Source organism: Anser anser (genome assembly GCF_964211835.1).
Source record: "Anser anser genome assembly, chromosome: 14".
Taxonomy (NCBI): Eukaryota; Metazoa; Chordata; class Aves; order Anseriformes; family Anatidae; genus Anser; species Anser anser.
In genome coordinates, this window is record NC_139735.1 from 3997632 (window position 1) to 4010868 (window position 13237).

Here is a 13237-nt window from a genome sequence, read left to right on the forward strand (position 1 = left end):
TCGGGATGCAGGCAGTCTCCTAAATTGTTATTCATGACATCGCTCTTGTTTTTTGTTTACTTTAAGTTGTATTTTCTGGGGACAGAGGACAGCAGCAGTTCTCTGTGAAGTTGTGGGCAGCATTAGTCCAGCCCTGAGGGCTGTGTCTGAAGCATCACCCCCAGCCTGTGCCCTGCAAAGCCCATCCCATGCTGCTGAGAGCAGTGGCATGATGCCAGACACCCTCGGGCAGCTCCTTTGTTTCAGGATTTGCATCTCTGGTCAGGAGGGGTTCATGGCTTAAGAATTTGCAGTTCACCTAATTAAAGGCACGTTAATGTTTTCTGCTTTTGCCCCCTTTCTGGTAGCATCAGCTGAAAGGTTTTGTCTTTGCAAGACAAGAAGCAATTGTCTGAACACTTGGGCAGTCAATAAATCGCTACTGGCTAGTTAAAGGCTTTGTTCCAATCTTCTTCAGTTTAAATTCTAGCTTGATTGGCCTGCTGGGTTTGCAGAATTAGGAAGATCTCTCGGAGAATATTCACCCTTGTAATCTTTTTCTGAGCCCCCATAAAATGTCATAACTCTATATCTACAAATAGTTTGGGCAAAGCAACATCCCTTTGCATTTTGAATTTGTCCAAGAAATATAAATCCTATATTTCAAAGCCATATGTAAGAACCGTTATGAATTGGATCAAATTTAAGCCATCAGAGCAGTTGTTGTGACACCGGCATGCCCACTGGCGATGGGAGATGGGGCAGGGGCCCTGCACATCCCAGGTCTAGTCCCAGCTATTCTGATTTTTCTTCTTCAAACTCTCTGAGCTCTCTCAGGGATCTTTTAGAAGGCTTCTTTAATTTATTGTAAACAGAGCTTGGAGAATAAACTATGTAGTGAATTTAACATAATTTCTGCTGATAGCACATTAATACATAGTGTGAAGCTTCCTTGTGTGTGTTCCTGGGACCAGATGAGAAAAGTGCTCTGAAGTAGTGGGATTTTGCTTGTCATGAATATTTATATAAGAAAACTCTGTGCCTTGATAGTTCGTGGAATGTAAACATAAAAAGGGAAGAAGCACATTTTTAAAATGTATTTTTCCTGTATGTCTTTTAGTCTCCTTTTGAAGTTCTAGAAAATATTATGCTCTTTCATAGATATATTTCTGCATGCAGAGCAGCATGCTGGCAAGCCATGGCAGCATTTATACCGATGGTACCAGGGCAGCAGGTGGTAGCTGGTGGGGCATGGCCGTGCTTCTGCATAGGCCCACGTAATTCAGCAAAGCTCTTCACAGTATGTGTGACCAGAACGTGCACTGACTGCTATACTGAGCAGCAGAATAATGTTTCTGTTGGCGTTGCTAGATGTTAGGACAGGCCTTTTGTTGAGTTACATTTAAATATGCAAAATGTAAGTGTATCATTTCATTTCCACTTACCTTTTTCATGTGACTTAGCATGCAGTATGATGAAAAATGGAAATTATGGTTATTATTTGCTCTACATTGAAGGATTCTGCTTACATTCCTGGGAAATGTTAAAACACTGAATGGGAAGGGTAAAGTAATGCTTGTTCAAGAGGCAGGTGTAGAGCCATAATGAGACAAATCTTTGAGACAAGGCTGATGCAACCGAGCTGGTTTTCTAAAATAGAAATGAGTTTTGCGTGGTGGTTGGAAGGGAGAAAAAATGGCAGCATTACCATGGAAGATATTCTAGGAAATTCATGGATATTCTAGGATATTCATGGAAAGAATGATATTTGAAATCAGCACCATTTTCTGATTTAGGTAAGGAAAGACAGGCCAGTGAGTTACCATTCCTGCAAATATTATTATATGCAGTGGCTGTCTTAGACTGGCATTTAGTACTTGCTGATGAATGCTGTCTTCTAAATGTTTCATCCTGACACTACATTGTAAGAGCTATCATGCAAAAGTAACAGATTTCCCACATTTGCCAACAACATCTCTGGGAAATGCTACTCTGTGCTGCAGAGTAAAGTACCTCATACAGATGGGGTAATGCAGAGGCAAATGTATTTTCAGTTATATTCTCAGCTAAAAGTTACTGCACAAATGTTACTTATTTAATTTTTGATCGCACACTCAGAACCCTCAATATATGTGTCTAGCCTCCTGAACTGAACTTCTGCTCTTAGAACAAAATGTATTTTACAAATACATTAATAAGTAAAGAATAATTTCAAATTAAGCACCACAAATAAGGAGTCGCTTTTGCAGACTATAGTTGGTTGCAGAACTTCTGATTCCCTAGTTTATTCCCTTGAAATGTATGGTAGTTAAAATTTTGCTTTTGACTCCTTCAGGCTTCAGAAAATCTATGACAAAATTGCTTCATACAACGGTTTTGTTGTTCACCCATCACATTAAAACAATAAAATGTCCATGTATTGGATATTCAAATGATCAGGCAAATATTTCACCCAGTGTACAACAAAATATTATGAGGTAATTTTATTTTTTCCCATTTTTAGGTAAAAATATTACAGTATACAAGATAATCTTATTAAAGGTAAAAATACAGTATTTTGCTTTTTCTCTAAACAGATCTACGTACAGTACACTTTTTATTTTGTTTTCTTTTTTAATGTTTTTGTACAAATATAACTATTATTCTATTAGGCTATCTGTGTTCTCATCTGGCACTTAAGAACTGATCACAGGTCACCTTCTGGTTCTGCTTGTTTTTCTTAGCTGATACCTAAATGCAATGGTCATCTTATAGGTGTATCTTGTAAACAAACAGGTCCATTCAGTGGTTCCCAAGTAGTAAGGTGTGCTTTAAATAGTTGAAATCACGTAGCTAAATGTAAAAACCCAAGCAATCGAAGTCTGTAGTTGCTTTGCATCAACTTATTGTTTACCATTCATAAAAATGCAGTCTGATTATTTGTATTACTGCAGCCTTTAAAGCAGTTTTAATTCCTTCCTGGTCTTCTGAAAGAGCCAAACTCATAACTCAAGACAACCATTTCTCCAATGATTTTGTTTTCTCTCTCTCTCTCTTTTTTTTTTTTTTTAATATTTTTTTTTCACGTTGTCCTTGGTGGAATTGAAGCCTTTTCATATTGTTTTAAATGTTTGAAACTACTGGGGTATGTTCTTTATGATTTATCTCACTCTATGGCTTGCTGACCTCTGAAATCCATAAGTAGAGCAGAGTTGTGTCGCTGTTGTTGGATTAATGCTCTTCCTTGTACTGAACACATTAGCACAATATATATTATTTCTGCTGCGGATATTATTGGGAAGTGAGATCTGAATATTTCAGTACACTGTTGTTGAAGCTGGGATCATCTGAGGATAAAAGAGAGGCTAGGTGTGTACGAAGAGACCATATCCATTAGTGGGTTAGCTAATATAGCTGGAAAAGGCAGAGAGGAGTTTTTGACTGGGAGTCCTTTTATCAAGTTCTAGCAGAGGGATGAAAGGATGCTTTACCCAACAAGCTTTGTTTATTTTTCCAACTCTGTCATTCAGCCTAAAAAGTAGATGACCTCCACCTGAGACACTTGGCCTCGGTCATTTCAGCAGAAGATTTCTCATTTGTTTTTCATTATCCACAGTGCTGTTCAAAGTTATCTTCATGGATGCCCATGTAAACATAAAAGGAGAGTACACACGCAAGGTTAGGATTTTTTTAAAAATTTGCAAGGAGTATTTGCTTGGCACAGTTTTTCTTCAGACCACCCACTTCTGATCAGTACAGTCTGAGTTGGTATAAACAAGCACAGTCCCTTCACTGGAGTCAGGTGGATGAAGATATGTTTTTTGTATTTTTTTTTTTTTTTGCTTTTAACTAAAGGTGCCTTCCCTATGGTGCATTTGTTTCTGATGTCAAAGGGCATGTATTTTTACCAGTAAGTCACTTTTGTGTCATAAAAGATTTAACTGGTAATTCACCAAACACAGGAGTAATGCAAGGTGCTTCTACCAATACTTGCTAGTTCGCAAAAGTTGAGCATGTGGCACCCATCTTTTGCACTGTTTTTGCCCTCCTAAGTTGCTGGTTGAGGCTGAAAAATGTTTAGAAAACCAGTTGTTTTTCGCTGTGTCCACTATCAAATGTCCTTATTTAAATTCTTCCCAAATTTGTCACTCAACTGCTGTATTAGTCTTGCCAGCTCACCAGTAGCTTGTGACTTTTCCTCCAGGAGTTCATATCGGAGACTAGAAATATCTTGCTTAATCTCTTTAAGTTCTCCTAAAGGGAGGAAAGTGTTCTTGTTAGCAATATTGAATCAAAGAAGTCATCCCTATGGTTTTAAGACATGAGAGAGCATTTATTTAAGTGTGCTTGGTCACTAGTATATGTGACACTCTATATGATGTCACTGCGTTCATACACCTAATATTTGGCTTTACAGTAAATAACCCGTACTTGCAGTAGTGGTACCAACAGAAATAGCAAGAGTGTATGGAAAGTTCATCTTTCTTCTAAAGTCTATTCCCTCTCCATGTATGGATCCCCATCTACACAGGACATTTACAGAAGGGTAACAGAGAGAAAGTATTATGAGTTTCTTTTCCATCTACTTAAAATTTCTACATGACACCATGGCAGTGCACATCCTTATCCAGTTCCAAAAAAAAGTCTTTTGGCTAAGCATAGGCAGGACAGTAAGAAAATGCTTTATTTAGACCCCAAGAGAAGGCCAGATATTGGCTATACCCTGGGCGTTGTAAAGCAAGGATAGGTAGAGGTGTGGGGCAGAGCAGGACTAAGTGTAGACAGATCTTACAATACACGTGTTCTGCTAAGGAATATTTCAGAGCATTAAGGTGGCTCAGAGTCACCATTGTTCGCCTTTGTGTGAGCCTGAGCATGCTCTCTCTTCACAGAAGGTGTTAACTAAGCTCAATCCTCTTACTGGAGATATCAATAGCAATAACATTACATGCTCTAATTTGTGGCAATAATAAAAATCCACTTGCCTTCATTGACTTCATCATTTTCTCGGTCAACCTGAGCCTTCAGTACATACCGCTTAATCAGACGTTTCATTATTTTCTGAAAAGAGAACAGTAACACTTATCTTAACATGAGCTTATCCACACCTCCTTAATTCTAGACTTATTATGAGCAATTCAAGCGCCTGATTTCTCTAAGGATGAAGCCTGGCCTCAGAGGAAACAAAGGGAATTTTATTACTGACTCTTCATTTATTCTCTACTTTATATTATGAACTCTGTATTAAAATAGTTGATTGACAGCAATTGCATAATGAGTGCACATAAAGATACTTCGGGGTGTTTGTGGGATGCACACAAATGGACAGAATGAAAACACAGATGATGCAGTAACAATTTAAGAAATGGGATCCAGACTGTTTTTTTAGCATGTTGCTATTTAATATATCAATAAAATATAATTTACTGGAAGGAATAAGTGGTTAATTAACGTTGTTAGCAAAGCCACTCATGACGATGAGCTGAACATCTGACCCAAGGTTAAAAAGAAAGACTCTGCTTTGGAATTCAGGCTTATGGAGAGAAAGCAGACAATGAGGGACAGAGAAAATGAGTTTGAACAAAAATGGAGAGCTTGGCAAGAGTGAAAATGGCAGCTTTTAAGGGACATACATATACAGGGTAAAAATAACACCATGTAGATTTATAACATGGGAGATGACTGTTAGTATGGAGCAGCAAATATGGAAATCGTAGGAGATGGCTATGAATACGACCTTGCAATGTGATATTGTTCCAAAAATGCATGTTAACATTTCTGTAAAAGGAAAGTAACTTTGGCAGTCGAGCTACACAGTGGGTTACAGCTGAAGGCCTGCATCATTGCCAGTGATATCAGTGTGAGAAATGTGAAATCATTGCTCTATCAGAGATGATGATTTAGGTGTCCCAACAGATATACCTAAATTTGGTTATCAGATATTTACATTGCTTCTTTGGGTACCCAAGTGCATGATCACCACAACTCAGTCTCGGAGGGCCTCATGCAGATAAGGCAGCACATGCTGTCGTGCTGGGAGCAGCTTCTTGAAGCAGAGTGTAATAGGAGAGACTTTTACTCTCCTATTTTGATTTAACCACTTCCAGAAAGATGTAGTATTCAAATAGCTCTCTTTGAGACAAAAGAATGACAGGTTCGATGAAGATTTCTATGCCCTCAAAGCTTTCTGCATCCTCTGCAAACAGCAGAGACCTCAGTGACTATCCAAGAAAAGATAGAAAAAGGATAGAAAATGTTTTATTGGACTCGATGGACATTATTAAAGAAAAAACAAAACTTTTAGTGTGAGCTCATCTATCTCCAGCACAATTAGGACTGCTTTGAACATCACTGAAAAACACGTCAAAGAGCGTGAAACATGAATTAAGGAATCAGATTAGACTAAATCACATTAGCTATAAGGAAGAAATTCTTTCCTCTGAGGGTGGGGAGGCACTGAACAGGCTGCCCAGAGGCCCAGAGAAGCTGTGGGTGCCCTGTCCCTGAGGGTGCCCAAGGCCAGGCTGGATGGGGCTTGGGCAGCTTGGGCTGGGGGTAGGTCCCTGCCCAGGGTAGGGGGTGGAACTGGATGGGCTTTGAGGGCCCTGCCAACCCAAACCAGTCTACGATTCTATGGATACACCTGCTCTTTTTTTCTTAGTAGTCAGCTCTGAATTATAATGGTACTAAAGTTATGTGAACATCAAAGGAAGATCCAGTCATTTATATATAGGTCATGTAGTCATGGAATATGGGGTGTTTAAGACTCTCTGTCCTTGTCTCAAAGAGGCATCTGGCTAAGCAGGTGAGTCAATTAAGTCAACAGAGATGAGGCACAGTGCACGTACGGTGTGTTGAAGATGGCCAAGGTAGTAGAATCCAGAGGGAGGTAGGGTTGCCACCTGGGGAAACATAAATGAAGTAATGTTTGGGGAAAGTAGGGAAATCCTGGGTCCAAAAAGAATTTTTAATTTTTTTTTTTTTTTCAGAACAGATGACAGAGGATATTTAGAATAAAACAAGGAATCAACATAAACAATGGATGCTATTATTACCTGGAACAGTATGATAACATCTATCTACTTCAGTTTCCATATAGCTGGTATTGTGGATGGCCACTACTCAAATACTAACCTATATTAACTGCTGTCCGTGATGAAAGCCAAAAGTTCAAGGGTGCCTGCCTAGTCTGTCAAATACACGATGTATTCAGATTTGTCTACAGAAACAAAATATGAAGAATGTGACCATTTTTAACAAGAGGCTATTTAGTCACTTGATAGATATTTCTGCCACTAGGTTTAGGAAATTAATTCATTTTTGCCCCTGTGGCTTCTAAGTCTTGCTTCTCCCTGATACCGTTCCTTATTGCTACACTAAATGAAATAACCTCTTAGAAAAATAAACCTGGTTACTGCAAGAAAATCCTGAATAGAACTTCAAGACAGACTCTTGATAACGAATGCCAAACTGTATTTTTTGGTATCCCTCAAGAGCACTGCACGTACATACATGTACACCAGGTACACAAAACGCAGATACATCACTTGATAAATCTCACTAAAGAAAACAGTTCAGAGCTAAGCCACTACTTCAAAGGTTTTTCCCAGTTGCAGAAGAAAGCTTGCTGGACAGATTATCAAAGTTTGTTCTTCTTTGTATTTAGATAATCAAGATTGTTACACCTTTCTTGTATTATTTGGACAAATTCTTCCTGCAGCAATAGAAACTTTCTAAGATCATTTGAAGAGAAACCTAGTAGGAACATTAGGAAAGTAAAATAACGTAGTTATCTCTTTCTTTGAAAACAGATACTTTTCACAGCTGCTTTTGGCTTTTTCAGCCTTGGAAGTAAGGGCTTAATTTACCACCAACATTAGGTGTTCTCATTTAGAAATAATAGCTGCAGGAAGAGAATGAGTCCAGCAGAGGCTGACACATCTTTCTGTTACCTGTGGGTTTGAATGTACAGGAAAATGTCAGAAACGCACAAGTGCCAGTTTGAGCATGACAATCATCTCTCTTCCCTTCGTCTTTGATGGTGTCAAGCCAACTAACTCAAGATGCCAGAACGAATGAATTCTGTTTCTAACTGAGTTTTAGAGACACCTACTGTCTTGGCACAAAAGCCTAGACAACTTTTAAAACAAGGAGCCCGTTGTGCTGGATGCTGCACCAACACATGACAAACAAGTCTTAGAATTGCCATTGCACATCATACCCCATTAAAATATTATTTTCCTCAACTCTCCTTAATGTTAGTTCCTTCAGACATACCAGTTCCCATCAGAATTCTTTTCATTTTATGGTTAAAAAAAAATAAATCCCATGGGGCACCTTCTCCTTGTTGTGTTATCCTATTACATGCTTGCACAAGAAATATTTATGCTAGCACGAATGCTCCAACCAAGACAGACAGCTGTGCTAGTTCATGTGATGGCTGGGGTGCCCTGTGCCACCGCTGCAGTCACGGGTGTTTTTGGACCATACCACATTGCAGGTTTAGCTCTGCAGAACAAGTTACTGCCAGAGAAAGCACATGCAAATGGTAATGAAAAGGCTGGAGACGTGACACGGTGTCATGACAAAACGAAATGCTGACAATGCAAGACCGGGAGATTAAAGCTTGAATGATAATTCTTGTATTAAATTATACACCCTTGAGTGGAATTAATTAGCGTGACATACATTAACACCATGTCTATTGCCATGGATGATATGCTGCGCTTGTCTCCGAGCACTGTGAACGTGAGGTGCCCCAGCCCGGTCCTGTGGCCGTGCTAAGCCACAGCGCAGCTCATCACAGGCTGGCAGCAGCTGGACCAGAGCGAATACGACCCCTGCAGAGCTCTTCAATGACAGATCTCTTCCCTGGCTCTTGCTTTCATGCTGTGATTACCTGATATCTCGTGGGCTTGTTATAAGCGTTCTTCCCCGAATAATTTTCTGTGTTTCGAGTGCTAGACTGAAAGCGAACTTTCTGAAATTATAAAACATCATGATAGATTAAATCGATGATAGCTTCTCATACCCAGGCAGCCCCAAAGTAAACAGAGCTTTATAGAAATGGTTCGATCTATGGGTAGGATAAAAGCCAGCACATTCAGGTCTAAAAAAGTGAACTTTTGAAAGACAAAAAACCACACGTTAATGAAAAAAAAAAGATTCTAAATTGTCTAGACAAAAATGGCATGCTCACACAAGATTTGGACAAGAAGGTGCTAAGAGAAACAAAATATATTTGTCAGATTAGTGATTATCAAAGTAGAACACAATTTAAAAAATAGAAGAAAAATAAATAAGTTTATAGAGAACAAGTCAATGCACCTACGAAAACATTCTGAAACTGAATTGATTTTCAGCAGTTCTCTTACAACAGTACAATTTGCTACTCAATTAGCTGAAAAAATACTCCTTTTTTAAAACAGATTTTATTTTATTTTTTAAATCAGATGACATTGGAGCTATTAATTTTGCACTCTAGTAGCTTCTAAGGAGTTTTTACAACACACAGAATATTTGTAACAGATTTCTTTGACATTATTATTCACCCATGAATTTTTTTGGCCCAAGTGCTAAAGAAAAAAATTACATTCTCAAAGGAATTAAGTCATATCATAGACCCGAAGGAGCCAGTGGGTATCACAGACCCTTGCAACTGCATACAAGTGTATGTACAGGGCAGGCCTTAGTTAAGGGCTTTTCATCTCTGACAGGCCCAGAGATCCTGAGAAATAATGGTGTTTCTGGTTTTTGTTTGTTTGTTTTTTCTTTCTCATTCACCAGGTGTGCCATGGTAATACAGAGATGATCTGCGAAAAAAATCAACAGGCAAACAAGAAATGACTGGGAGTTGTCATTGCTTATGTCAAAGCCATGGAAACTGTGAGTTCTGCATGAATTCCACAAGAAAGGATAAGCCAGACACTTTTGCTTATATGGCTTGGCAAAGGAGAACCTTAGAGAAAATTGTGTTACTTTGTTTTATGCTCTGAAGCAGAAAAAATCCAGACTAAGCAGACATTGTGTAGTTTGATTAAAATAATGTTTTGAAAAGATTATCTTTCCAAATCATTATTTGAGATACAGGAAAAAATATTTCTTTAATTTCAAGAATTCACTGTTCTAACGGGTCCTTCAGTAATCAGTTTATGGACTAAAATGCCCCCACATGTTTGTCTAACTTAAAAACTGTTCACAAATAAGGAACTCAGTTAAATTATATGAAAACATGGAGTAGGCCCAATAAATACGCAGTTCTCTGAGGTTCATGTGAGCTTGATCTTGTCCCAGGCTGTGGGCTTTGCCTGGAGCCAGGTGGCTCACCAGGAGTCATCATCCTGCCAGGCCGCGTGCTCCTCCAAGGAAAACCCAGAGATGCAAACAAAGCCCAAAGCAGGCTACACAAAGGCAAACTGCAGAACCTTCTCCAAGCTCTCTTTCCCTTTCCCTGGTGTAACCTGTCCCATTTCTTCCCTTCTGCAAGATTAAAAATGGGGGTAGGCTGCTCACTTCTGAGAGCAGACTGTTAGAATAGCAAAGTGCCATGGAAAGGGCTGGTGAGCCTGCTGAGGAGCAACACCAGCCTCTCGCATGCAGTGACCATAAAAAATGAGACAACACATTTTGGAGGGCTTTTCTTTTCCCCCAATCAATTCCCAGCGTCGTTCTCTTGTTTCAAACCCAACCTGAGCTGAGAAAATTAAATAAGCAAAGCTGTCTCCTCACATCTTTTAATCCACTGAGTTTGATGACTGCGGCCAAGCAGCTGCAGCTGAGTTCCTGTGAATGTTTTGGACTTTTTCTTCTCCAGTGTAATGCAGAAATGTTGCAGGTGGATTTGTGCTGTGAGTAGGTTTGGGTGTGTTACAAATGTATGTGCTAGGAACACTTTGTGCCAGGCATGCTCTGTACAACATTGCAGACAAAAATTTCCATGGGTAACATCATTTTCTCTGATTTCTTTGGCATTTCCCCAGGGGAGGAACAAAACTAATTCTGTTGGGAAGGGTCTGGACATTAAGCATGTTCTTGCATCTCTCTTGGTTTGCCATGCAGACACTCGCTTTTGATGGGAAAAGTGTGCCACCATGCAGCTGGTGCTTACAAAGCACATTTCTATTTTAAATGACTAAAAAAGAGATGGAAGGGGCAGGATCTGCCCATTAGTAGCTACGCATCACTAGACAGATGCAAGTAGAGAACTTGCTAATTACACTTGTAGGTATGTAGGAGGTGTTATTAATCCCTGCTTGGAAACTTGTTCCCAAACCTGGAATGGCAGTAAATGTTATTAATGTAATGGCAGTAAAATTAATTCAGAAATCACTTAAAGGCCAGAGGATGTTTTGAAAAGGCATAAAGGCCTGCTGGGTATATTAGGAGCCAGATCTAGGATCTGATTTGTGCCTCTGATTCTGCCCTTGGTCTTTGACCTTGCTTTTTTGGCTTTGGAAAATGCCTCTGTTTATAAGAATTGCTCTTTCACAGGTGTCCAAACAGTGCCCAGTATAATGAGACTACAAGTCTGGGAGGACCCTCTAGGTGCTAATACAATGCAAATAACATGCAATGAGGCTAAGAGGCTGCTCTGTCCCTGGTCTACCTGCGGACCATGTAACCCCCTCCTGAAGGTCTCTGGCAGGCGTGGATCCATTAAGCAAAGAAAGCGAAAAGTGAAGATGCAACATACCCGTTGTTTTGAATTCAGCATCCCCATCTCAAGATCATTTTCACAGTTTTTGGCCTTAGATTTGCAAAGTTTTATGAGGCACATTTTTATTCTCAGTATGAGATAATAAAATGATTTTGGGCTTGGCACTAGATTAAAAGGAGCAGGTAAAGTCCTTCCTTCGTCAAAGTAAGATAGCCAGAGCTTGGCACGTGCAAACTTCCACTCCACATCTGCATCCTCCTTGGGAAGGGAAGAGAAAAGAACACACAAATACATAATTAGTACATAGGAAAGAATTTAGCTGTCATAAGGACAAACATACAGGTAGGATTTTTACTAGAATCAGTCTTGTGTTTACTAAAACAAGACACCTGACACAATGTGTCTTCTTAGGCTTCTCTGTGGTGATCTAAAACTAAGGAAAATTTGACCAAATGAGTAAACACTTTGTACAGGCCCTCCAAATACTAGACTGAATGTCATCTCTTTTCTACTTTGGTAGAAATTTTCTACAAACTCCTTCTTAAGAAGCAGTGGGGAACAGACAAACCGGTTTTGTCCTCTAAGCCAAATAAATGCCATAAGTTTGAAATGTCAGCATGAGCTGGGATATGAATGAGTTCACATCTCCCTCCAGCAAAGGTTGCGGAAACACAGGTCAGTGTCACAAAGAAAGAAATATTTTGGAGGAAGGAGGTGGGGAGCAGGGAAGGCTGGAACAGAGCCTTACTGCACAACAATGAAGGCTGCCTCTGATTATCTGCAATACTAATTGCCAGGTAACCGTTAACACTGCATTGGCCAAAAAATCCCCAATAAAGGAAACTAAGTCCCTGACTTCTATCATCAGCTTATTTCCTTGTTAGTCCCGTTTGCTTTCGCCATCATAATGTCCCCAGATAAATACACCTTATTTCTCCTGCCATTCACCTCCTGCCACTTAAGCAGGTAGAGAAAAAAAATCAATCACTGTGCCTGTGAGTCTCCTTTATGAATTGTTAGGATGGACCAGGATCACTTCCAAGTACAAGGGCAAGGTCAGCACACTCTTTATGGATCTGCTTGGCATTTATATAGGAGGATGGCCAGACCCAAGTGTCAGGACCAGCTAGCAGACAAAGGAACGGAGGAGATACAGCTGCTCTACAGCTGTTTTCATCGTGGCTTATGTGGAGGCCAGCAGCATCAATAGGGGTGTGGGTCTGCCAATTCCCCGTACTCATGTACATCTGTGTCATGCTAAAATTAATAACCTCTGATTACCCTGTACCTCTGAAACCCAGTCAAAAACTGGCAGAACACAATTGAGCTTAATTCTGTCATAGATATAAAAATGTCTGCCAATGGAGCAGTATTCACATCTGCTATTTGGCCTTCTCATTCTTTGGGGTTGAACCTCACAAAAACCTAAAGCTGAATTACAGTAGAAATCACTTATTAGCATTTTTAATGTTTTTCTGCTAAATAGCTAAAGAGCTACTGATGGAAGTAGTTTTGGTTTCTGGCTGACAGAAGAATTTCTTTCTTTCCATAAATGCAATGTAGTCAGGAAGCACTAATACCTGAGGGATAAACAGAAGAAAAACAGAAGTAGCCGAAGAGTGA

General features: G+C 39.6%; 1 protein-coding gene across 1 annotated transcript in view; it reads right to left on the minus strand.

Moving 5' to 3' along the window:
* Window positions 1-903: 903 nt before the first annotated feature.
* TRPC7 (transient receptor potential cation channel subfamily C member 7) overlaps window positions 904-13237 on the minus strand; it is a 67163-nt gene continuing 54829 nt past the window's right edge. The window contains exons 9-13 of the mRNA XM_083799156.1: window positions 11651-11872; window positions 8858-8938; window positions 6807-6860; window positions 4944-5019; window positions 904-4212 (exon numbers count right to left, since the gene is read on the minus strand). Of these exons, the coding sequence (XP_083655282.1) occupies window positions 4070-4212; window positions 4944-5019; window positions 6807-6860; window positions 8858-8938; window positions 11651-11872 (576 nt within the window). The 3' untranslated portion in view covers window positions 904-4069. The remainder of the gene's footprint in view (window positions 4213-4943; window positions 5020-6806; window positions 6861-8857; window positions 8939-11650; window positions 11873-13237) is intronic.